The sequence below is a fragment of the Mastacembelus armatus genome, chromosome 7 (assembly GCF_900324485.2).
Source record: "Mastacembelus armatus chromosome 7, fMasArm1.2, whole genome shotgun sequence".
NCBI classification, from domain to species: domain Eukaryota; kingdom Metazoa; phylum Chordata; class Actinopteri; order Synbranchiformes; family Mastacembelidae; genus Mastacembelus; species Mastacembelus armatus.
In genome coordinates this window covers 25,578,830-25,605,078 of record NC_046639.1, presented here as the reverse complement: position 1 = coordinate 25,605,078, position 26,249 = coordinate 25,578,830, and the positions used below count along the sequence as shown (strand labels likewise).

The following is a 26,249-nucleotide window of genomic DNA, read 5'->3' as shown; positions in this document are numbered from 1 at the left end:
AACACGGTAATGGGTCATTTATTTCCGAGCATGTTGTTGATCTGGCACATACAAAGATTTAACTCTCTCTCTCTCGCTGTAGGACCCAAGTCCGGACTCCTTCAGGTGAACAGTCTCTGGCACAGATGTATTGGGCTGGGTGCTCTGCTCAGTGACATCACACAAAAAAATAAGCCTTGATTTGGTCGGGTGTTTTTTAAAGAGCTTCCTGATTAATAATTGATTCATGCAGAAAGTAGATATTGGACTTGTGAAGGTCATCCAATGTGAAAAACTGGCAGAGTCCCATCTCTGGGGAGCTGTTTGATACAGCTAATCTGCTATGAGGGGAGCCCATGCCTCATGCACTAAGATAGCATTGTTATACCTTTGAGCTCTAGAGCTGCTATTTTTGGTATAGCCTGAATTGGCAGAGTTTTGAATTTTCTATTACTGTTTTTTTTTTCTTGCCTTTGGACAAAAGGGAATGTGTTTCTCAGGTTGTGGAAACAAGAAATCTACTGAAAATGACCAGAGGGAGCTACAGAATATGGTACCAAGACAATATACAAGTGGAATAACAGCCCTATCTTCCCCAAATGGGTCTTTTTAAGTACACATTCTCAAACTCAAACAATTTCCAAGGCTTACTGTCATCTAACATGGCAACTCCAGTATTATCTGTTCTTCTTTATCAGGACGGGTTTCCTCCAGTCACATGGAGGAACACAACAAACTGGTCAAACTGGTCAAGTGGCCGACACATCACTCCTTCTATCTTAACGCATTTAAGCAACCAATCGTACAAATCGTGGCGGATCAATCAATCAATCAAATGTTAAAATCAATAAACCTCATTTTATTACACCAATCCTTTTATTTTTGTTTCTCTCACGTCTTCTCTCTCACCTGTTGTGCTATTTCCACTCTCTCTGAAATCTCCTTTCATCTGACGTTCACCTTTTGAAGTTTTACTCCTTTCTTCTCGTTCTCAGCACCTCTGGGCATTTTTGGTGTAATGGATGAAAGACAGAAGCACCAAACTCTGAACACTCCTGAGACACACCAGCGGCACTAGATCGTAGTTTTATAAGGTTAGGGAGAAAATGAAAAACTGATACTACTGATACAATAATAAAAAGTAAAATCACTAAACTATTTATGTGCATTTATTTAATTTAATGTTTTATTTAATTTAAGAATTAAAAAGTATCAATGAGAACACAACAACATCTAATGTTTATCAATGTTTAGAGTTTGACTCTTCGAGCTCTAATGTATCTGTGCTCAAAATATCATACAATTCTGTGGATTACCTTCATTTAGCTGCCTAGAGAGGCATGCTGTTAAAATGAGAGGTGCCTCCTACAATGCTTATACACCTCTTGTGTTTTTTTTGTCTGACCATCTTAACCGCATTGGGAAATCTACCGATGACTTGACGCTGTGGACGCCAGGGGAAATCATGTCACCACCTCTCGCTCAGAACAGACTGAGGCAGAAACTGAAGGGAGCGAGAGCAGCTGAAAGTTGCCGACACAGATCCAAAGCAGTCTGTGCTGTTCAGATTTACGGCTCTCAAACTCCCAGAAAGGTGTATTCTGAATCTTTAAACCGCTGATCCTGTCTCCCCTCCCTCAGTGCCACCGCTCACTTTACTCAGGCCTCCGTGAAAAAACACTTTGGGATTGAATAAATTATCAAGCTTGAGTAGAAACACCTGCATTTGAAAACACATGTGCTTTAAGTGTGAGGTACAGTCAGACCTTGAGCTGAGAGGTCTGGGGTTTTGTTTTTTTTTTAACTTCATCACTCAACAGCAGATTGTTAACATCTTATCCTGAGATAATCATAACATCTGAATGTTAGCCGTGGCTGTCTGGATCACATCACCCCCAGCATATGAACGCAAAACCAGAATAAACTACAAGCCCAACTATTACGCAGTTTTACACTACTTAGAAAAACTACTTTTGAAATACTGATATTCCCTTAAAAGACGAGTAAATTGTTGTGGCAAAACCCGTTGGATGAGCAATAAAGAGAGTCCAGACAGATCGTCTTCTCTGAATAGAAAGGAGCAAACCAGAATAGAACACAATCGATCAGAGTCTTCCCCGGTTGTTCCCCGGTTGTTCCCCAGTTGTTCCCCAGTTGTTCCCCAGTTGTTCCCCAGTTGCTCCCCAGTTGTTCAGCTCCTATCAGGCTGAGGCCTCTACTTATGCAGACATGCAAAGTAAATGCAGATAATCATTGACATAATCAGATAATTTAGTCTGTACTTCCCTATTGTTCTACAAAGTCCTTCCCTAATAAGGCTGTGTTCTAAAACTCTATATTCTAAAACTCTATATTCTCATTGGATGGTTGACCCTCCATCCTGGACCTGCTCTGTTATACCGGTCCCTTCCTCACACCTGGTGTCCTAAGGAACCTTTCTCCCAGATACTCTTCACCAACATCCTGAGAACACTGTGTCCCTTAGTGTCTATAGACTAAAGACTATACTGGGTCAGGAAGAACATAAACATCAGATATGATTATGACAAACACATGAGTCTTAGTGAATCAACCTGTAAATGAAAACCTGTGGAACCTGAAAAACCAAGAACACAGTAAGAAACAATAACAGTCATAATCAGTAACAATAATCATTTTTCCATTACATAAACACACAACAGCAGCAGCAGCAGCAGCATTTTTGTTATTACACCACTAGATTTTAGCTCCACAATCTGTCAAACTACAGTTTGCTCTTAATATTTTCTCCAAATAACAGTATTTCAACCTCTCCTGTTAAAGCACATCAGCCACTGACACAGTTTGTGTCAGATGTTTTCTCTCAGGTAGAAGAGCTTGAAGTGTCTTTATTGGACAGTTTTCAGACAAGACAAAAAGAGACAGACAGAATATTTATAATATTATGCAACCAAAACCAATGAACTAAGAGCTTCTTTTATAAAAGACAAAAGCAGCATGAAAACACTGAATTATTGATCACGTCCCTAATTACCATCAAAACTGTGTTGGAGCTAAGGCAGGTCTGTGCTGACACTAGTCTTATTGGGATAGGGTTAACTTTGGAGAGCATTTTGCTCTTACAGTAATTGTTCATGAAGCATTTTGTACGAACTGCCAGCCTATAAATCCTTTTACGTAGTGGTCAACTTTCAGAATGAAGGGAAAACAGCATTAATGGTCATTAATGGTCATTAATGGTCATCATGACCCATCAGGACGTCAAAGGCTACATGCATGATGGTGTTTTTCAGAATCAGTGAATGAACTTTGAAGTCAGAGGTTTGAGGCATTATGGGAAAAACAGCAGAAATGATTTAACACTGTTCTCGGTTTCTCACAGTAGAGGAAAGAGCTCAGAGACAAAGTTTGGTAATGGAAAATAGTTCAATCATAACAACGACGTGTTTTTCCAGAACCCCGCAAAACACAACTGGTCTTGATTAGCAGCAGTGTGACAGCTGTTATCGTTGGCTAGCCTGTTTTAAAACAGCTCTGTCTGAGGGGGAATTTATAGCCTGCTGAGTTGTTCCACATTGTCATGTTATCAATAAAAGTAAAAGAAAAGCAGCCTCATAGAAGTTGGAGATACAGTTTCCTGTAACTTCTAAATGTAGTACCAGGTCTGCAGTACTTGTTCAGTACAGGCCCATGTCCTGCAAACCTGCTGTGTTTGTTTCACTGTATGTTTCCTCTCACCTTTCTTGATCTTGCGATGGAAGTTGATGGCATCCACCGAAGCAGTGACAACATTGGTGTTGCAGTGCCGAGCCGCCACGATGCCGGCGACCTCGTCCATCAGCTTCATGGTGACACCTGTTCCAGACGCACAGACAGGTGGATTTTGGTCAAATACACAGTATCTTCAAACATCATAACTCTGGCTTACTGGTTTGAGATTGCTTTGTCAGATCAAGAACCAACTAACATTGATCTTAAGCTATGTAGCTAAGACTTCTATGACTCGTGATGTTCTGCCCTCCTTCCATCAGCAGTAAAACACTGCAGCTGGTTTCTCTTTAAAGCCAAACTGGTCTTTACGGTTAAACCTAGACTTTAGGTTGGGGGGACTCTCAGCCAGTTTTCACAGAGATGAGATTGTTTGAAGAAAAGCTAATGGGTTTCCTGATGTAATTAGAAAACTATCCACCTCAAGTTAAATTATGAATGAGTCTCTTTGCCATTTCCTCAACATTAGCTTCTCATTCAGACTCATTAGTCCACCGTGCATCAGCGTTTGAGTCAGGGTTTTACGAGACTTTCAGCTCGTTGATTTCCAGCTGACCAATGTTATGAAGGTTCAAAAAACACTCCATAATTTATGTTGCGTTCCTGCTAATGTCAGTCATTGGCTCATATCTTTAAAAGATTATTACTGGACTAGAAACAACATAGAAAATATTCCAAACACAGCTACAGGAAACAAAAAAAGTCATTTTAACACGAGGCCTGTTTATACTTTCAACTAAAATGAGACCATATTTTCACTGAGCTAATCACAAAAGGGTTATTCACACTTCCCTTGCTGAGAGGTAATAATGCTCAGAGCACTGATGTCACACACACACAGACACACACACATGGACTAGAAGAAAAGTGCTCTAACTCGACCTATACTGGTCCAGTAGTATGAGTTCAACATCTAAAATACATCTATGTGAATATTGGAAGCCCAAATAATAAGAGGAGTAATGAGGCAAAGCTGTTGCACATCCGGCCTTTGTCCCTCCTGGATATTTACTGTCTAGACATGAAAGTAGTATCAATTTTCTTTTCTTGTCTGTAGGAAGGCAATGACATTTTCCTCTTTATGTAGGAGAAGCTGCTGGTCTCTGGATTAACGAGCCCTAAACACACAGGTAGCTCACAATAAATATGGCTTTCCAATTTTAACTGCATGTCCACATTCATTAATATTTATTTTTGTCATCAACACAATAAATAAGCCCGTAGACAGACAGACAGACAGACAGACAGAGGATTGGATTATGCAGCAGGAGAGATCTACAGGGTCTCAACACATCAGCCACACTGCTGCATCGGCAGAAAACGAGTCGAGGTCTGGAGCACATGGCCTTGATGTGAGGTGAGAGGTAACCGCAAACATTTAAAAGCCATCATCAGATGAGTATGTGACACTAAAAACTCCGACTGTAGGTGATTCATTTTAAGACGTGAGGACACGTCAAACGATCCATTACCAAAAGGTTTAGAGTTCCTTCTCGCACTAAAAGGTCGAAACTGATTTGAAGTGCAGCAAATCAAAAGTGCCGATTACAGTAAAGCTTGAAATCCATTACCTCCCTAATGGAGCAGAGTTCACAAAGTGGACCCAGGGGAATTCAGAATCTACACCTGCACGTGTAAGACTGAGCTTACAGCCTGGGCTGCTTTTGTTGTGTGTGAAGGAAACAGTTGTTGGTGGGTTTCTCATAGAAAGTGGGACATCTTGTGTGGAGTGGGTGGGTTGTATATGAGAGGAGCGAGGAAGAGGGTGGCATCTGTCTCTCATCTCGGAAAAAGTGTGTAACATGAACGTGTTTGTGAACGTACCCTCATTTAAAGATATTCACGCCCTTCACCAGACACTCCAGTTGCCCCAGTCACTTCCTCTGAACCGCTTTTTGCATCTCTCATGCTACAGAAAATCAATAAGTCTGCTTACTGATAGCTGGTTTGGCTCCCAAAGGCTCCTACCATCTGCACTGTGTGGCTCTATTTATGACAGCCAAATGTGTGGGAGTACAAACAGAATGTGCCGCTTGCTCCCAAATGCAGCATTCACTGCAGAAATGGGCCCGCTGAGTTGATTAAGAATTAAACACGCTATTACTTTGACATCCTCTTCTCCCAAATGGTCGCAGCATCACTTTCATTTTGTTTTGCTAATAATACTGATATGTACAAAGGCTGCAGGATATTTCAAAACAGAAATGATGCTGGAGAACCTGAATAGAGCTGTGACATGGTTATATGTGCAAAATCTGGTCAAGGCAGATCTTTTGCTTCATCTCCTTTGAATATGATCAAATAAATCCATGGTTTGAAAACACACTCTGATTGGGGCTGTGGTTCAGAAAGTGACAACAGCATATCAAGTGTGTAAAGTGTGTCTGCACAAGAAAGCGCGTCACTCTCCTCCTAAAGCCGGTCGCAGTTACATTTTCCAAAGCCCAAATCATATTTTCCCCATCTCTGCTACGTTGTGAAAATTGATGGGATCTCACCTAAGATTGAAAATTTCCCCTGGGTACGAGGCACAGTGGGCTGCTGCTATTCAGAGCCTGGAGTGGTCATGTCAGAACACGTAACACTTAACGGAGAGGACTCGTGACCTGACGAGATGATGAAATCGAATGTTGCGTTAAGCTAAACTAAAACTGAACATTTCAATTATGTTTAAAGACAGCAGACCTGTTTTTGTCACGGTGAAGTGACCTCACAGCTCGCTGCTGCCATTTAACACACATCTATTACTTGTCCTGAGTTAAAAGCTGCAGGATGCCGTAAGAACGTCAGTGAGCGTGACTTAAAGCAGCTGTAATGACTATTCTCCACATAAACAAAGGACGTACAGTAGGTGAGCGAGGTCACGCTGCAGGTTCATCACTATGGCACTGTTTCACTTCACAGGGACACAGATGTTCTGGTTCCTCTTCTCTCATGACCAGTGTTTCCACCTGCAGCAGCTGTTGTCAGACAAAAAGCTCTAAAAACCCACTGGACATTTCTCATTTCATCATCTCCTTTTAAAAAATAATATCTTAAAGGTCAATGCTGGTAATTTTCAGTTTAAGATGTTTTCTTCAAATGACAGTAACGTGTGTGGAGCCAGAGCCTGGTGTAGCTTACTCCTCGGAGCAGTACACCCCCACTGTTGTCTAAAAACTATTAAAGCCACACATGGGCCCACACTGCTGCACCCAGCGACATGTCACACTTTTCTTCATACAAGAGCCTCTGGAGAGGCTCTGAAGTAAGGCGGACACATCTGTGCATGCATGAGGTCTTTGCTCTGTTTACACCCTGGATTTGTACAGTTTCTCACTCTACAAATAACAAATAACACCCAGTGCAGACATCATGGTGAATACGGGGAACTCATTCTTTAAGTCTACTACATCCATAACAGCAGCATCTGATTTGCTGTAGGCAAGATGACCTGTAGCTGTAATAAATGATAAATTGTTGTCTTCCTCATTGTTTTCTGTCTGTACCTCACAGCTGTGTGCTCTTATAGCAGCGGCCATGCATTTGCTGATGAACTCTGATGATATTAATCCCTGAAAACAAAGTGACCCTGCATTTCTGAAATTTAATCTCATTTGATTTTCCATTTGTGAATATAAACTGGCGAGAATTAGATTAGATTTTTAGTGAAATGGCACGAGGGCTGTTATTAGAATGAAATGATATTCAGGAGGTCATTTTGGATAATTAAAGCAATCACGAGTCTTTCTCAGTATGTGATGGTATGACGTGGATGGGAATGTGTTAAATGGCTAGACAGGGGGAGTCAAAAATAACTTTATGGTATGACATGAAGTTAGCAAGAGAAGAAAAAATAGAAATGCACTGAGGACTTGGTTATTTTTGGTTCGGACTGTGAATTTCTGAGATGATTTGGAGCCTGAGCGGAGGAGTGAGAGTGGGCTCCCGTGGTCTTTTTCCCCAGCTCTCCAGATGTCTTGAGAAAACAAGGCTGGTGGGTGTGGGAGATAATTAGCCCATCCTGCTCATGCACTCACTGAGAGGCAACCTGGGAGCAGCAATGAGCATTTAAAAGCTGTGAGCTTGGATGTTTGAAAATACTAGACTTAGTACTGCTGGCAAAGCTGAGAGGCAATTATATATGTAACTGATAATTCCGTTATCTAAACTGCTGGAATTTTACTTGCTTACTTTTCTTCACCACACATTTGTCATATTGTGGGAAAAAAGCTTCAGTAATTCCCCAAAATGGCTCGTTAGCATTCCTCACTGTCAGCAGCACAGGAAGTGCAGATGAAAACACAGATGGCTCAGTAATATTCACATTTCAGTCAGCTGTAGAGGAGAAATGAAGGACAAGTGTGGATGGACTCCATTATAGTACAGACCTACCTAGAACTAAGGCCTTGGTTCAAATGTCAAACTATACCAAGTGCCGTCAGGCTGTAACTGCAATGTCCAGTTTTTTTCTAAAGCTTCAACCAATTTCAACTTAAAAAGCCAGCAGTAAACATTTCTTACCATCTGATCAAATCTACATTTAACATGCAATGGATCACTCCCCCGTTTAGTGACAGAGAATTATCAGCCAACTCTGTGATTCTTTGAGCTCGTTAGCTCTCAGGGCTCATTAACGTGTGGGCTCTCATTAGCCATGCTTCAAGCAGCAGACAGCCATTTCTCCTGTGCACTACAACGTGGAGACAGACCAAGTGGAGGAGTGCACTGTCCTTGAGTACTAAAGATGCTTGTCTTTATTAATTACCACCATCAGAGAAAGCCTTAATGCAACTACTGCAGAAACCCCTCTCCTTGTACAGTCGATGTAAAAGGTTGTAGTGAGGCTCAATGTGAGTCTGAAAATGAGGACGAGCGAGGCCAGAGCAGCCCCGGGCCCAGCGTTACACATTCGCAGGGTGACATGGCACACTATGACTCTCCCTTTGCCGTAGGGTGGGAACACAAAAGGCAGAGTGGAGGGGTGGGGTGGATGGAGACTGTGTGCAGGAAGAGGCAAGACAGTTCACTCCAAACGGGGAAAAAATGACAATTAATAACCAAGTCGCCAGTGCAGCCCAGTTTGCCATGGGGCAGGATACCTCCGTGATTAGATTCCTTGTGACTATTTCCCCGATTCTCCAGCAACAGGCATGAGAACAGTGAAAAGAGTCTTTTGGACAGCTCTTGTCACCCATCAACTCTGTCTACCAACTCTGAGCCCTTTTCATTTGAAGCGCCAACACAGCACACTACACAAGGCGTCCTCTGCTGAAGGAGGGGGAAGGCGACTGAAAGCAACGTGCGTGACCTTTGCCTCACTCACATATTCTCTCATCACTTCTTAAATTCACTCCCCCTGTCCCTTCACCTCTTCTTTCCTGCTCTTGTCTCTCACCTTTACCCACCGGTGACGTTTCCCCCTCTGTCTCCCTGCTCTCTCCTCTTCCCCTCCCCAACATGTGCTTTAATCATGGACAGTATCAAACAGCTCCAACTGCCTCCTAATGAGCTGTTACTATAGAAACAGCTCCTGTTAACATTACTGCCACGCAGCAACCCACCCACATCCTCTAACAAAGTCCCATAAGCTGCATAATTTCTGTATATTTTACTATTCCAGCTGTGGTGAGCTTTGCTAAACACAGGGCAGCACCACGACAGAATTGTGCCGCTTTAAGTTTTGCAAATCGCGAGCGAGCACTCTCATGGTTGCCGTTCTAATGTAAGCTCACCGGAGGCTTGGGAAAATCACAGAGGAATGATTCCTGCAGTGGAAAGCCTGTCAGATAAAGGGCTTTCAGATAAAATGTACGTCTGGCTGTGATGCTAAAGGTCATCAGCTCTTTTAAATGGGTTTTCTAAATGTACAACTTGCCCTTCACTGTGTAATAATATAAGTAATTTATGTTCTGTTTATTATTGGGTCATTTTCATTTCACTACTGAAGCATCTGCTCCATTTTAGATAATATCAGCTGCTGGATGTGCCTGTCGCTTTTCAAAATCCCATTTTTGTCCCTCCATATTTTCAATATCAGTTTGTTTTGAAATAACATTCTCTTTCCATCTGAACAGTCTAAATGATAAAAAGACATTTTTAAAGTATTCATACATACACATCTGTGGACGCTTCGGTCATCACTGTACACGCAGAGCAACGTGACCTTTGATCTTTTTTTCCGAGGCTTCACCCTGCAGGCTATATATAATCTGCAAAGCACTGTGACTGGGGCTGCACATGACATAAAAGAAAGAGCTGCAAACACTACTTAGGGTAGTGCCACATGCAGCGTACGTTTCTCACATTAAAAAAAAGAAAGTAGCTTGACATCAGGCTGAAAGAAATGTTCCTCTGCCCTCTCTAGTCGAACATTTCAAGTCCACCTCCAGCCAGTCCACCTAATGGATGTGGTTGGGTGCGGGTAGAGGTGTGTCAGCTTATACTGACCTGACCTGAATCTAGACGTCTACATCAGCAGACAAGGTGAGAAATAAACTGAACTGGACATTGAAAAGGGATAAGTCTGTAAAGTGCTATTTTTTAATAGAAGTTAATGAAATTAAATGGGATTTACTCTCAATAATACAGTCCATTTCCTAATGTTTATCCTGAAACATCCAGGGTCAAGCGGATTCACACCTATGGGCAATTTAGAGCCACCCTATATGTCTTTGGACTGTCGGTGAACCCTGGAATATCCAAACACACACAGACATGGGGAGAACATGCAAACTCTGCACAGAAAAGCTGCAGAACCAACCCAGAACCCTCTTGCTGTGAGGAGACAGTACTAACCACTGCACCATAATTATGTCAAGTTCTCATTTGTTATGTTGTGCAGCTACAGAATCTGAGCACATTCAATGTCTGCTACGTCCAGCTAAGCCCCTGCGTCAACATGAAGACCTGTTACTCTGCAAAGAAAAAACAACAAAGAAATGATCTGTGTGTAGCTTAATGGCCTAGTTTCCTATTTACAAAAGACAGAGGATGGATCCAGCTGAGGAGCAGGAATCACAATGCACGATATTAAAAACAGTGAACATCATCTTTGCTTTAAAACACAAATAGTAAAAGTTATGGAAAAATGTCTCACAAAGATAATAAACCGACAGCGAGTTGGAATCATTGAGAAGAATGAGTCCATTTCCTTCTTTCTGGGTTACACACACACACACACACAGAGAATCAAACACAGACCTTATTATACTATTTTATGGGTGGTTGTTGTGCTGAATCAATTTGATGCAGGGAGTTAGAGTTGGGCCATTTCTCCCCTGTATTGACTGAATGTCAGCATTGAACACAAGTAAACAGACTCTTTTCAGGTAATGGTTGATTTGAACGTGCTGTGTTTTCAGCTCAGCTAATTAAAGTGTCTTCACTCTGCTTTTCCCACTAACTCTGGTGACTTTTCCATTTTTAACTTCCGACTGATAAAGTTCCCTGGTTGCAATGTGGCTGATATTCGCTGACATTTATGGGTTGGTCCATCCAGCTGATGTTTTAAAGTCAAGGTTTTGATCTGGTTTCCTGTTTTAAGACTCTTAATTTGAAGGGACCTCCTGTCTGGTGCTTTTACACTTCACAATGTTCATTAGTCGCTGAACTGGTTTCACCTGCGCTTTATTAGCTCACAGCCAAGTTAACCAGCCTCGTTCTCATCCCTCCCCTGTGTTCTTTAGAGACTGATGATAACCCGGAGATTTGTAACCCCAATGCACTGTTGCTGAAACCCCCTCCTGCTGTTTGCCTGTTCACTGCTCCCAGCCCTCGGAGCAGCTCTGCCCCTTTGTGAATCACCACATATGGTGAATCTCAATTCCACTAATTACATCCATGTTTTTCCCTTGCTTGTATCTTTTCCTTGCATCTTAGTCCTGCCCATGTAAGATGGAAGGAGAAGATACAAGAAGCAAGGACAGAAGAGCTGGGAAACATGTTTCAAAAAACGAAAACTGCAGACATGCTTTCCTGTGGCATCCAATCACAAACGGATTTCCAATACAGGGGCAGGTTTTCATGGAGTAGCCTCTTTGCTCCTCACAACAGGAATAAGAGTGGGACGTCCTTCATCATGATGGTCCAGAAGGACCTCCAGGTCTACGGAGGACTGATTAAAACAAGGGAATTAAGAGTCATCCAGTAAAACCTCATTCACTTACTCCAAAAATACTGAAAATCAGCAACAGCCTCTCATATTCACATCTACATCATGAAGACAGGCAACACACACACACACACACACACACACTCATAAGATGTGAAAATGTGCATGCACAATAGATGCACAACAGAAGCACATTAATAAGCACAAATATAACAACTATAACGGTCACTAGCCAGTAATGTTTTTTTAATTTGGGCTAAAAAATGGAGGAAAAAACAAATTATATTAAACCTCAAATTTGCAGAACAGTGTCATTTAGCTCTAAAAAAGCCGAATTACAGCATGCAACAATATTTATGTTCTTCTTGTGTCCACCTGTGGCAATCAACTGTTGTTTCCATAGAAACAGGTGGTTTGCTTCCTTAGAACATGGAGGAGGGAGCGAAGCGAGCGCACGAGATAATGAGGAGCGGTGGGCAGATAGTAAAGAAGCAGCGACAAAGGAAAAAGGAAGAATGTCGAGTCAATGTACATCGTGGCCAAGTTTCTGTTGCTCTGATGTTTTCTTGGAGACTCTCATTACAGACCCAGGTGTCCACCATTTGAGGAGCAACTGTGCATTCACAGGCCTTGACCTCACAACATCTGGCACTGTAAACATGTAGGACAGATTTTAACAGTGTGCAGGTTATTTTCCTTTCCTGCTGCCAAGCACTTGCCAGGCAGAGCACACATGCTTTATTGATTGATAGGCTAACAGTTGATTCCACAGATGATATCCACTCTGCACAAACATCACACTGAAGCACAAAATATTTATCTGTTTACTTACTTATGGTTTTGTGTTACTAGTTTAATACATCTCTCTCCAAATCCCTGCTGCTACTGCACAACATGGAGGAATTGACTTGCTCATTGACCTGCTCACAGCAATGAAAAACTACATTTGAGAACAGAGACTTCTAGATTCTAGAAATGTTGTGCTACTCCAGATCATCACAAACTTTATTGATTTCACATTATTGTTTTTATCTTTGGTTTAAAAAAAATAGCTTCACTGAAAACTGAGGCAAACTGAGATAAATACCAGAAAACCTTGGCAAAAACTTTCTATACTATTCGTAACTATAATGTATCAGTCGGTGTGTTTAGCTTTTAATGACAAGTCATTTAAAAAGTACTGGCTAACACCTTCGCCAGGCTTAACAGGATCCAGCACTAATGTCAAAACAACATAAATGTTTTTCAGTCAAGACTCCTTGAAGGAAACATAAATGCATTTTAATGAGAAACTAGTTAAGAATTGTTAGCAGGGTGCACACACATGCACTCACACAGTGCATGTGAATGTTTAAGTTTTGGTGCTTCTGGTTCATGTCTGCAGCGGCTGGAGCTAAGTAGGCCACGTTTCCGCATCACTAAAGGGAAACATAAAGGACATGAATAGCCTGTAATTGTCATGTAAAGGTTGACTTTTCTCCAGCAAGAGCAGAGAGAGAAGACAGAGAGAGGTCAAGGGAGAATAACACAGAGAGAGAGAGAGAGAGAGAGAGAGAGAGAGAGAGAGAGAGAGAGAGAGCACTAGCTGCCTCAGTTATGTAAACAGAATAAGTGTAGTGAAAGCAGCAGCAGAGACCAGGGAACATTGCCTAATGAGCAATGGCATGTACAGAGAGAGAGAGGTAGTGTGTGTGTGTGTGTGTGTGTGTGTGTGTGTGTGTGTGTGTGTGTGTGTGTGTGTGTGTGTGTGCGCGCGCCTATTCTAAATGACCTGCATGCTTGTTCCACATTTGATTTTTAATTGGATAGATCCTTTCAAATGAAAAAAGCAACCATGACACATGCAACACTCTTCTGTCCTGCCCTAGTCCCACTTCCTCTCATCCTCCCGGTGCTTCCCTGGCTCCTTTGTCATTCCCTCTTTTTCTTTCTTTGGCTTTTCTTCTGCAATGTCTCACTTATGGCCTCTTTACATGGCTGACCTCAATTAGCTGGCAGCATGCAGGCAGGAATATACTATAGCTCAGCTGATAAAACAGCATCTGGTCTGTGCTGATAAAAGGTTGGATTTGTCACAGATGCCGACAGGATTGTCTCTGCAGCAGAGGTTTGCTCTAGTCTGCTGCTCAGGACATCAGATAACCAGGTTTATAACTACATGGGCATAAACCATCAAATCTAGATATGCAACCATTTGACTCATTAATGTATTTTGTTTCTCATCTTAGTTTGTTTTCTGTATTGTTTGCTCAGTGCTGTGTTACTCTGCTGTAACTTAATTTAGGAGTCTGGATCACATCCAGTGGAGAAAATGGCCCAAGGAGAAACCGCAGTGGAAGCCTCATGCAAATATGAAGGATTCTGTAGTGGGCTTTTGAGAATGTCTGCAGAAGAAAGAGTTTTGCAAGCAGAGATGCACCAAATGCCTTTTGGAAAGCACTGTCCCAACGATAAAGAGTTTTTCCTCTTAAAGATGATTCAGTTGGCCTGGTCAGATATTTTAATGAGGTCAAAAAGCAGTCAGAGAGGAACAAGCTGAGGCTCTTAGTCAACATCGTTTTACTGCAGCAAGCATTCTGCTTTTTTGTTCTCGTTTTCTGTTTAGTACAACATGACGGTGCATACATGCATACAAATACACAACACTCACTCACTAACAAGCCCAAAGCCTTCGTACTCACAGTCACATTACAGCCCCCTAAAAACCCATTTTTATCCTCTCATCCTCAATGTATTCTCTTAAGACAATATAAGTACTACAGTACACCAGCCTTAGCTCCTCTGTGCCCTCTGTGACGCCACACTGTTCCAACATGCAGCCTGCGGGTTAATGCCGAAGGCTCGAAAACGTGGAGGAACATAGTTAGCAATTCATGAGTAAACCAGTGAGGGTGGAATAATGCAGATACCACGGGGTACTTATCAGTTTATGAGCGTACGGTGTTGAAAAGTTCAGCCACTACTTACAAATGTCACTTAATTCCTCTCATTATGACTTTCATTGCCTCAGTTTCTATGCATTAGTTTCTTCCTCTCCTATAAATCTCTCCTCATCTGAACCCAAACGTCTGCGTCTTTTCTGTTTGATGCCCCCCCCCCTGCACTATTTCTATATGGGCCTGAGGCCACCGGTGGTTTGGCCTGTCTGTTAGTTGTACTGTTCATTCATGGTTATTTATTCACTAATAAATAAACACTGTAAGTGTTTCTCTGCATATGAACCTTTAATTCAGACAAACAGTACACAGGTAACACACTTTCAGGAGACCGACGCTCGATCAGCCAATGTGACGCACGTCAAATATAAAATATGGATAATTCTAAACGTATCAGTCTGAAATCTATTCTGATTCTGATAATTTAATATCAACAACTCCTTAGCGTCTCTGCACACTGAACACAAAAGCTGACGCGAGCATCCAGTTGGAGTTGTGTGTCTGTCCGAGCACTCACTGCCCTTTAACCAGCACTGAGATAACTATCTGGGTCTTCAGCTGCCAGACGCTGCTACTCCTTTGTCTGCAAATGTAAACGAAGTGGTCGGGCTTACCTCCGTGAACATAGTCGTGCAGGGTGCAGTCAGAAGGGCCCACCAGATGGATCAGATTGGACTGGCTGAAGCCCACGGTGTACTGCTCTGAAGTGCAAAGCACACACACACACACACACACACACACACACACACACACACACACACACACACACAAATATGTGAAAAAAGTCATTTCTGCATTAAACTGTTACTATTGTATTGTTTGCCCGAGCAAGCCGACACCAACAAAAGCTCCATGCTGTATAGTCGCCCTGTCTAAAGGGACTGAGATGACGTGAAGCAAGATGAACAAGATCACATACCTTTGGGAGGATCTTCTGCAGGTGAGCAAATATAACAACATTTGAGACTTAGTTAGGCTGAATACACTCACAGAGTAAATGTCTTAGTTAAAGTGTCATTTAATAAAATCGCTTTCATCCTTGTGTATGAATATCATAATGGGGCCTTCAGGGCAGGGTGTTACCTGGGTTGGGTGGAAGTGGCACCACTTCTTCAACCCTTGCTTTGGTCTCCATCCTCTCCATCTTCTGAGCCTCATAGCGCTTCCTGCCCTCCTCCTCTTGGTCTTCACTGGCGTACTAAAGACAGAATATATGCAGCATGAAGACAGCACAGGGGTACAAATCCACTCAGACACCTGTGCCTACATGGCTGTATATAAAATATGTATTTTGACATTCAAGACAAACAAGACAAGGGGAGATTTTTATTTGGACCAGATGGAGTCCCTCTCCTCGACTTCCTATACGTATGGAGGAAGAGCATCAGTGGAGATGAGTGAAGCAAACTTCAGGCCGTTAAGGTCAGACTGGATGTACCTTGATTGGAGGCACCTCCATGATCTTGTCGACGTTCTGCAGAGAGCAGGGGACGTACCACAGCGCTGCCTTGTTGGCCAGTTTCTTGGCACCTGCGGTCACAGAGAAAAGGTTCAATTCTTCCACAAAAGGAAAACACCAGTAAAGAAACTTACAGCTTTCTTCTTCACTGACACGGTTTTTGTTTCTACTGTTAATCACAGTTTTAAATGTCTTTCAAATAAAACAACAAAGCGAATCATTTTGAAACAGCAGCTGTCAAAACAGACACTTTAATTTAACACCCCGATAAAAGCCAATTCAGTTGTTAACAAATCCATCGGTGCCGCCTGAAGATTAGTCTTTCATTTGCAAAGAAAGAAGCACAGAAAACAAACGAGGACAATGCACAAGCTGACGTTCAACATTAAAGTCATCAGTTGGTGCAAGAAACAGCAGAATCCCTAAACCCAGGACTGGGTATGAAACAGATGGAGTAAAGCATTTTATAATGAATAGATAAAATGTATATATATTCTATACTGTCCTATATATGTGTGGGTGTTGATAGTAGCTTTTTCTTACTTTATGTCCTTTACCCAAATCTCATGTGGTCTGACAAACTTTAACAATGATAAAACTTATATTTTCTAATCTATAAGACCAGTTTTTAGTAAAGAGTCTTGCTTCATTTTCACCGCTATTGTTTGCCTCGTGCATGAATATCTTGGAAAACAAAATGTCATCGATTAGGATGTCACCTTGTCTTAGGAAGCCCTAAATAAACTCATCTTCACCATCGCTGTGAAGTGAAGTTCACCAATAAATATAAGGGCTTGATGTTTCTGTACACTGCTGAGCATCGGCTCTGCGTTCCTGCAGAAAGTTAAAAACCAGAAGAGAAGATCAGGAGACAAACTAGTGGAAATCACATCTCATAGCAATCAGGCGGAGAGGTTGTCATAGTGATATCGGCTCTATTCTGCCTACACTTTTTCCCTTAATTCCCTAACAGAGAGAGAGAAAGACTATTTTGAGGTTGTGTTGTTATGGCACACAGGGGAGGCACGCAGATTAAAGAAAGTAGAGGGGCAGCAGATTGAAAACAAATGTATTAAAGTATTAAAGGATTGTGCTTGTGGCTACAGCACATCACATGCTCAGTGGGCTGCTGTGTGTCATTGGGACAGGTGAGGCTTATACTGTATTTACATTCATTTACAGCAGCTTTGCAGTTCTTTAATGTGCTGAAAGAGTGTTTGCTTGCATTTTTGATTTGCTCCTGTCTTCACTATACATACAGGCATCAAACACGTAGATACCCAAAGCTATGTGCAAGGCATAAATATGGATCAGAATCACATAAATGAAATAATCTCAATAAAACTGGAACAATGTGTCACTCCTGTAATCAACCAGCCTGAGGCTTTGCAGGAGGAGGAGTGAAGTTGGGAGAAGAAAGTGAAAACAGAGCGTATGGCAGGGCCACTCCTGGGGAATAACATTTGCATTTTACACCCAAGTTAAAACCGTGCAGGCAGCCCGGGCCACGTTGCCATGCCGACTGTTTCTCTCTCATCCTCTCATTGGCTCCCGCCCCTGCAGACAACCAGGAAGAAAGGCAGTCATATTTACATATCCTTGACACTACCAAGTCTGAGTGACTCCGGTCTATTATTAGCGCTTGCTGGATGGACTGTTTAAGTGAGCTGTGTTTAGGATGGAGACAGAAGGAAGACGAGTCAGGAGCAGGGAGCAATGAGGCCGGCCGGCTAAGACCCATTCCCGGTCTGACTGATAACATTTCCGATCAGAACAAAACCAGGGAACTGGCTTGGAATTTGAAATCCCATTGCACCAGATGAAGAGAATGTCACTGTTTGAGCACATCATCGTCTGGACTGCAGCCTCGATCCATTCACGATATGTTGACTAACACACATGCATATATCCTGTGCATTATTCTGTTTGCATTATAAAGCGTCTGTAGAAAAGGTAGAACCTGGTTTACTGAAACTGGTTTTTGTGCATTCGGTCTTTGGCTACAACCACCCTGAACACAAGCTGCATAAATCTGCTCACACAACTGTCCACACGTCTGAACAAACTGACTAATAGCACAGTGACTTTCTGCTCAGGTTTTCGAGTTCATCTGATGGCAGCATTTGAAGGAGGGTGTCTATGAGAGTAAAGAGGCACCCTGGCAGCTATGATGACAGCCTGAGACAAAAGGAACCTGGTGCTAACAGGTACTTTTTGTTTTTAATCGACGGTGCTGGAGCGAGACTGTGTCGAATACACAGCAGCAGCGCACTGCATGAACATGCAAGAAGAAATCCACATGAGAGGGGAAGGACATTAGACAGCAGGACGTCCAACTAGCATCACATGGCTAAATTTATAGGATAATAGTGGCATGATAACAGAAAGCACTTAAAGCTGCATCAACAGCAATAAAACAAAGTGATGCAGGCAGAGCAACAAGGGAAACAGCTGAGAGAGAAGCGAGAAGAAAACAAATTGAATTTATATTGATTGTCTTTCAGATGATTACAGGATAAAATCCAGTAAATCAGGTTTTAACTGCAAAACAAACAGCACCAGCAGCTTTTTTTTTTTCCTATGTGATGGGCAGCAAATTCCCAAACACTATGCTCTGTCATATTTCAGTACAAATTAGAGCATTTAGGGGATTAGTTTGACTAATCACATGTGTGCTAATGTAGAAATGTCCCTCCGGCTCACGGATCATCCAATCTTCTTTAATCCAAGTGTAGGTATCAGTCATGACTTCATAGCATTCTTGAAATTCCCTAAATGCACTTTATCTTTCCTTAAAAACACAGAAGAGGCTGACTGTTCTAATTATTTAATTATTTTCCCTCTCTTTCGCTGTAATATCTCTCTGTCCTCCTCACTCTCTTTTAATTTCAAGCAGATTAACTTGATTTATTGCTATCCTTCACCCGTTCACCATTCTGTTCCCCCTCTACATTTCATTCTTCCTCCAAGCAGACAAAAAAAAAAAAAACCCTTAGTTTTTTCTTTTCTGCCTCATGTTCCAGGCCCAGAGACAGTGTAGTGAGGATCATTCTTAGTGCTTGATCTCCTTGATCAAAACCACAGATTTTCCATTGTGCTGAGCCAAGGTTCCATTAGTTTTAACTCCACTACAGTCCCACTGTGAGATATTACAGTCTGACAGGAATAACGTCATGCCACAACTAGACATGGGACAGATCAGTCTAACTGGAGGAGAATATCCAGTACTCAGTTTGGTCGATTTTAAGTGAGGGCGCCATGTTTAGCGTTGTTATTTTAGCACATTTCCTCTCAAGCAGAGTCCAAAAGTGGGAGATCTAAGGAACAAACTACTGCTGCACAGTTGATAACTTGGAGTTATTCTTCATAAACATCGTGTTTTCTTGCATTCAGTGGTGTCAGTCCTATTTAAGACCTCATGTAAGCCCTCAGACATTTTTATCTGCTCCAAAAGTCAAGCCAGTCATACTTTAAGATATACATCTTTTATTTAGTGTTTAAATTTAATTTGATAGATTTTACAAAATAAAAATGTCACGTGTCATTTTGGAAAACTGCGTAAATCATTTTGTACAATAAACTGCAGCTCTTAAAGTGAATCTAAAATAATGCTTTGCATTAATAAAAACTGCGCACACAACCTTTTTTCAGGATGTGGGACCAACCAGGATCATGGCAGGAACTGTCATGCTTATTTTAATCCTTAACCCACCATGCATTGCTCTCAGCTTTATCTATGCAGGCCTGTGTGTGGTGAGGAGGCGCAGACTGTGTATGATGTGTTGATGCACACATGTGACTGAACATGTATGTATGCAATTACACACATGATTTATTATTCCTTATTTATTAAACGACCTCCGTGGGAATTTTGTGGATCTGCAAACACATATGTATAGATACATAAATGTGCAGCGCAATTAGATCTCGGTGCCTGTGTATGCACTATGGTTCTCATTGTGAGGATCTGTTTGAGTTTTTAACCTCAGGAGTGAGAAAATTGAAATAATGTGGCCAGTTCTCACTATCTGATGAACCTTCACTGGGCTGTTTCTGTGTCGGGACTTTAAAGGTTAAGGTTCGAGTTACTGCAGGTTTAAGTCAGGGTTTGTGTAGGGATCGAGATTCGGCACTTAGTTATAGTGAGAGTTAAAGTTCGGATAAGGGGCCAAGGAACGCATTATGTCTGTGGTTGTCCTCACAAAGACAGAATTAAAAACGTGTGTGTGTGTGCACCTGTGTAAGGTCTATGTGTATCACGTTCTAGATAACTATGTGTGTTTTCCTGCATACTTGTACATGTTGTACCAATCTATGCGTGCTAATGTGTGTGGGTCTGCGTGTGAGTCCACATGTGTAGTACGTTAGTGCGCATGTGCGATCCCCCCCAGCGGGGACAATCATCACGGCTCGTGCCCACAGTAGGCAGTGAGGGGAGGCCTGCCTGATGAGATGCTGCCTGACTGAGTGTGGACCGTGAATGCCTGCCCGCTCCCCCACCGCATCTAAGCACACAGTGAAATAAACTGGACTGTGTAAATACAAAAATAGAAGCAAGTGTAACAAACTGCCACAGCGGACAAGGTGCATGGACATTTGCATCTGCACGTAGCTGCAAAAACATGCATGGGTGCATAAACCCAGACCTTCAAATGTACATAAACGTGAATAAAAGCCTAAACACAACAGGCTAATGGACTGAGCATGATGTGCATGAGCAACCACCCAGTAAAGTGCCTTATTCTGTGTTCCCGTCTCAGCCATCCAGCATTATTTTTTGCCAAAATGCAAAAATGTAGTTAGCAAAATATAAAACCCTGCCAGGCCTGCCTCAGTAACTTACTTCTTTTGGAAAGAAGGGAACTATGTGTATTCGGTGTGCATCTGTGTGGGTGTGAGAATGTGAAGGCTTGTGACTTCTTCTCCATGTGCAGATCAGGCTCGGGTCATCCCACGACAAACGCATGCGTGTCAGTGTGTGTCAGGTATGAGTGTGCGCCAAGCTGAAGCATGTGTGCAGGTACATCTAGTTGGCGTCCATGTCTGACTGGGCCACTGTGTGCGAGGCCTGATGCTAAGCCGACATGACAGAAGCAAATAATGTCTGCTCCCGTTATCTTCTCCTCCCCTTCAGCCCCCGCAGGAACCTTTTAAAGGGCCAAACACGGGCGAAAACACACATAAGTGCCCATGCACATGCACATGCATGCAACCAGTACAGTGCAGACGCGACACCACTGCATATACAGGACATACTGTGTGTGCGTGCAGGTGCACAACTCAAACACACATCTGCAAAATTATGCAAAAGCCTTTTCTCACTTATCGCAGTTCAGTCTTGACTGTTTGTAGTGTGGCACAAAGTTTACAACTGTTTTATTTCTATAATTATATAATATTCATATACATCATGTTCATGATCTTCATTATATTATATGTATAATACAGGGTTTTGCTGTTTTCCCTTTTTTTTACTTGTAGGGTTGGACAGACAGCTAATACGTGTTGCATTTTTTGCTAAAACATGACACTATGAAACATGATTCAGAGTGACAGCAGAGTTTATGTGGATAATTTGGGCTGCAAAGAGAAAAATCTCCTCACAGATGTGTTTGCTCCATGCAGGCTCCAGAGATCTGTCCCAGAGGAACTCACTTTCTCAGCCAGCTCTCAACCCAAACTGGAGCTAAGCTCATCTAAAGTACATTACACCCACACTGGCCTGGCAGTGAACCTACGACTGTTTACACACTTTTTGCTCTATAGATGCACAGCTGAGCCCTTCTGAACTATGAAAGTCTAATAATTAGTAGGAATGATGTGCATAACTAAAATGAATTGTGGAGCTGAGGATCAGTTCATCCTGTCACCCACATCTGTTTTCATTTTATTTTGTTAGGGAATCATCTACAAGCCCTTGTTGAAAAATAAAAATGAAAATGTATTTTCAGTTTCGAAAAAGCTTTAAATATAATTCCTAAAGTGAAACTACCTGATAATTGAGATTTTATATCAGAATATCAAGAGTTTACACGACTGGTTTTGTCTATAACATTGGTTTTACTTCATCATATGAAAAATATAGAGTTTAGGGGGAAAAACCCAGGACGTATTAAAAACGTCCCCTCCTCTCAATGGGCCCTGTACTGTAACGGGCTGTCCATGCTGAAGCCTGTATCCACCTGTCATCTCACATCTCTGCTTCCTCCTCCATCAACGTGCTTCCAGCTCAGCAACCAGCCAACCAACCAGTAAAAGCCTGTTGCTAAGGCAACGACTGTCTAGGGGATACTTCTTTTGTTTCTCACACCTCCTTTATTTCATTCCTCTGTCTATCTCCTCCCTACTCTCACTCCTTCTTCCTCTTTCAATCCCTCGGTTATCCTTCAGGCCACTGATACCTGTCTGCTCCTCTTCTCCTGTCTGTCTCTCTGCCTCCCTCCCTCGCTGTCTCCACCTCGTTCTGTCTCTTTCTGCCTGACGCTCACTTCAATCACATCAAATGGAAAATGGTCGGGTTGCTCTAATGCCACACTACCTCTTATCTGTTAAAAACCCAATTCAGCTAATTCTGCTGTTCTGCATGTCACGAAACTGCACCTCAGTTGGTGAAATCCATTCACAACCAGCATTTCAATGACCCATATCGTGCGTGTATCAATATCTCTCCCACTTTGATATGAACTCAAGAACTTACAGTGTCTTCAGCACATGGAATCTAGTTGCTTCATAATAATATAATAATCTTTGCGTCTTTGCTGCTACTGATGTTTGAAGATAACCCTGCCTCAGTTCCACTTACGCTTTTACTCAAGGAACTATGGACTGTCTGTGTGTGTGTGTCTGTGTGTGTGTGTGTGTGTGTGTGTGTGTGTGTGTGTGTGTGTGTGTGTGTGTGTGTGTCTCTGTGTGTGTGTGTGTGTGTGTGTGTGTGTCCGTAAGCCTACATACATATAGGCTCTGCACATGTACGCTTCTATGTACATACAGCACACATACAATGTGCATAAATCCTAAAAGCAAAGAAGAATTACAGACTGCATCACTTTGCACACATTCTAAAACTGAAAACCAACATCAGAGTTTGTATTCCCGTTTCAGCTCTTAATACAACGAGCGGTGTGTTTCATCTTTCATGCTCCTAAGACCAACGTCGCTTATTGTGTGCTGCCCTCTGCTGATCAAACAGTGGAACGACACAGTGAGGTCATTCTTTTGCCTCCTGTCCTGACCGGACTCCTACTGCTAAATGTCACATCCAGCACTTGACAGTTTCTGTCATTTAAAACTTATCAGGAACAAAAACTAAAGACAGTCGGATAAACGGGAATGTGGTCAGATGTATAAATTACATAATACACATTCCCAATGAGAACCACTCATTTTCCCATTCCCCAGTAGCTTTACCTTATTCAAGAAAGACATAACTTGTCCAGACCACATAGAACCAGAAATAGCTATTTACATTTTGTGCATTTTAACACGTCACAGTAGAAAAAGCACAAGCGAAAATAATCACATGAATTATGGCTGAGATCCATTTACCAGCTGGAGTTTCAGGGTCTTGGTATCTGGCTCATTGTTACACTATCAGACTTGAATAGACGAGAGCCATTGTTAGTGTCATTAGCAACAGCTGTGCTTTGTCTACTGTCACATGTCATTATGTCTGCTGAACGTTCACTCTGTAAAATGGAAATTAAGAAATAATGTTTCACTTCTTTCCTATAAATTTCCAGCTTTGGTGTTCAAAGCTTTACCTACTGCAACAGCTGGAAGACAGATGTGACTGTCTCCTTAAAATGCACTTTGAACCCACGTGGCAAAGTGAAAAAGAGTCACCTGTGAGAATGTTCTCAGCCATGACCTTGACCTGCACCTCCAGCGAGTGCTTGGAGCTGTAAGTGATCTCAGCAGTGACATGGGCGACCTCGCCAATGAACATGGGGGACAGGAACTCCGTCTTCTCCACCCGAACCAGGGCTGCCAAGCAGCGGTCCTGATGACAGGACAGTTCACAACATTAAAGAAGATGCTAGTTTGGACTATTTTATTAGTGAGTGATGAGGACGATGGGACCAGTGGCAGCTCATATCTACACATAACATGACATCACCTTCAAAATAAACAGAACTTAATCTGACTGCAAGGTTACTGATGATTTTAACAAAACTTACATCCTTTTTACTTTTATTCCTTAGTTTAACAAAAAAAGGTTACACAGGTCTTCACATAGATATGTGTCTTCACTGTAGCATGTGCTAAAATATGTAGTGTGCATGGATGCGTTTGCTATAACGTCTTATCTGAACAGGGAGATGCAGGATATCGAGAGAAAATGATCAGAATGTTGTCGCTGGTGAGATAAGATTCAAATAACACAAGACAAAGGGCTAAAGTCAAACCAAGACAGTGAGGAACAAATCTAAATACACACAATGAACTGACTCTGGAGAAAACACAACATACAGTTTATGCTTTTAAGAATAACTGCGACTGTTACGCACATATTTGACTTTTAACTGCCAGCTAAATAAGCTGCTGGAGCCTCTCACCCCGTTCTGTGTGTTGCAGTGTCGTGTGCCGACGATGCAACCAGCTTCCTCGATCATCTTGAGGATGATGCCGCCGTGGACGTTGCCCACGATGTTGGCGTCGTCAGGCCGCATGATCCTGCGGTGAAGAGAAGATCGGTTAACATGGCTGTGGATCTGATGGCTCACTACATGTATTAGTAGCATCTTCTGCCATAAGGCACCTTGTTGTAAAAATATAGACACACTATTACTAACTATAAGCAGCATTTCAGGCAAAAAGTAGCATCCTCTTACTCTAATATCTGACACTTACTACTGGACCTGGATCGGCCCCTTGAGAGAGTCTGGGGCTATACTTCATAAAGTGCACACATGCTGAGCTCAGCATGATAATTCAGATGTCTTGTTGTTATTTTCCACAAAGCTGAGAGTAGCATTTCAACTTCAGCTTATCTTTTCCATGTCTGCCTGATGTCTGCCTGATGTCTGCCTGATGTCTACACACAGGCCCATTATCTCTGACTGTGTTGTTCTGTACGTCACATGTTTGGGTTAACCTGGACCTATCAGGTACAATCTAATGTACCTAAATACTCTGCACTGAGATAATCTTAAAAACCAGATGATAGAGACTGACAGGAACGTGTGGAATGACGAAAAGCGAGAAATTCCACATGTCAACAAATCCGTTGCTTCTTGTTTATATTGATGCCAGAGTCCCGGTCTTCCTCTGAATCTGAGTCACAATTACAGGGAAATTTCACAACACTGCTGGTTTAGTATATTTGAAAAAAGACAAAGGTTTTTAACTTACAAAGAAAAAATTATATAAAACGTCATGCATTGCAGTCCAGTACAACAACATTAAAAACAGCCACAGCTGCAACAATTCAGTTTTGTTTTATGTGTGTGTGTGTCTGTCTGTGTGTGTGTGTGTGTGTGTTCTCAGCGTCTGTCCGTGTGTGTGTGTGTGTGTGTGTGTGTGTGTGTGTGTGTGTGTGAGGGAATGAACCAGACAGAGCAACCTATATTCAGCATCACTGCATGTGTGTGTATCAGAGATAAACTACCTGCTGAGTTGATATCTGGAGCCCTGCTGAGCTCCAGCCTCTCCGCTGACTTGCTGACTTTGACTCATTTGGCGTTTTTCCATCACTGCTGTCGTTTTACCCGAAACATCTGCTGCCTCGCCGCTTTGAGCCATAAAGCAATAAACGTCTGTGTGACTCTAACTGTCTCTCCTTCTGTATGGTCTCTACGTTCTCAGCGTCTGAGAACGACATCCTGGCATTGCTGCGATGCATGACGTCATGACGTTAGTTAGTTAGTTAGTGCTGACCCGCCTTGGGTGTTTAACTTGTTAAACTGGATCTCAACACTCCCACTTAAACAAACACCAGACAGCAGGTGACCAGTAGGATCTGTCAGGAAAATGTATCGTATCATTTCCATAGGAGTTTCTCCAACAACAGCTAAGACCAAGCTCACAAACAGACCAG

The 26,249-nt window shown here is 42.2% G+C and overlaps 1 protein-coding gene across 4 annotated transcripts in view; it reads right to left on the bottom strand.

Moving 5' to 3' along the window:
* The window catches only part of acot7 (acyl-CoA thioesterase 7), an 87,695-nt gene that overhangs the window by 9,857 nt on the left and 51,589 nt on the right, over positions 1-26,249 (bottom strand). For 3 of the 4 annotated variants that reach the window (XM_026332823.1, XM_026332821.1, XM_026332820.1), the window contains exons 3-9: positions 24,769-24,886; positions 24,056-24,212; positions 16,193-16,284; positions 15,838-15,952; positions 15,674-15,688; positions 15,369-15,455; positions 3,697-3,813 (exon numbers count right to left, since the gene is read on the bottom strand). In XM_026332823.1, coding sequence (XP_026188608.1) covers positions 3,697-3,813; positions 15,369-15,455; positions 15,674-15,688; positions 15,838-15,952; positions 16,193-16,284; positions 24,056-24,212; positions 24,769-24,886 — 701 coding nt within the window. The remainder of the gene's footprint in view (positions 1-3,696; positions 3,814-15,368; positions 15,456-15,673; positions 15,689-15,837; positions 15,953-16,192; positions 16,285-24,055; positions 24,213-24,768; positions 24,887-26,249) is intronic. The other variant, XM_026332822.1, reaches the window with a different exon arrangement.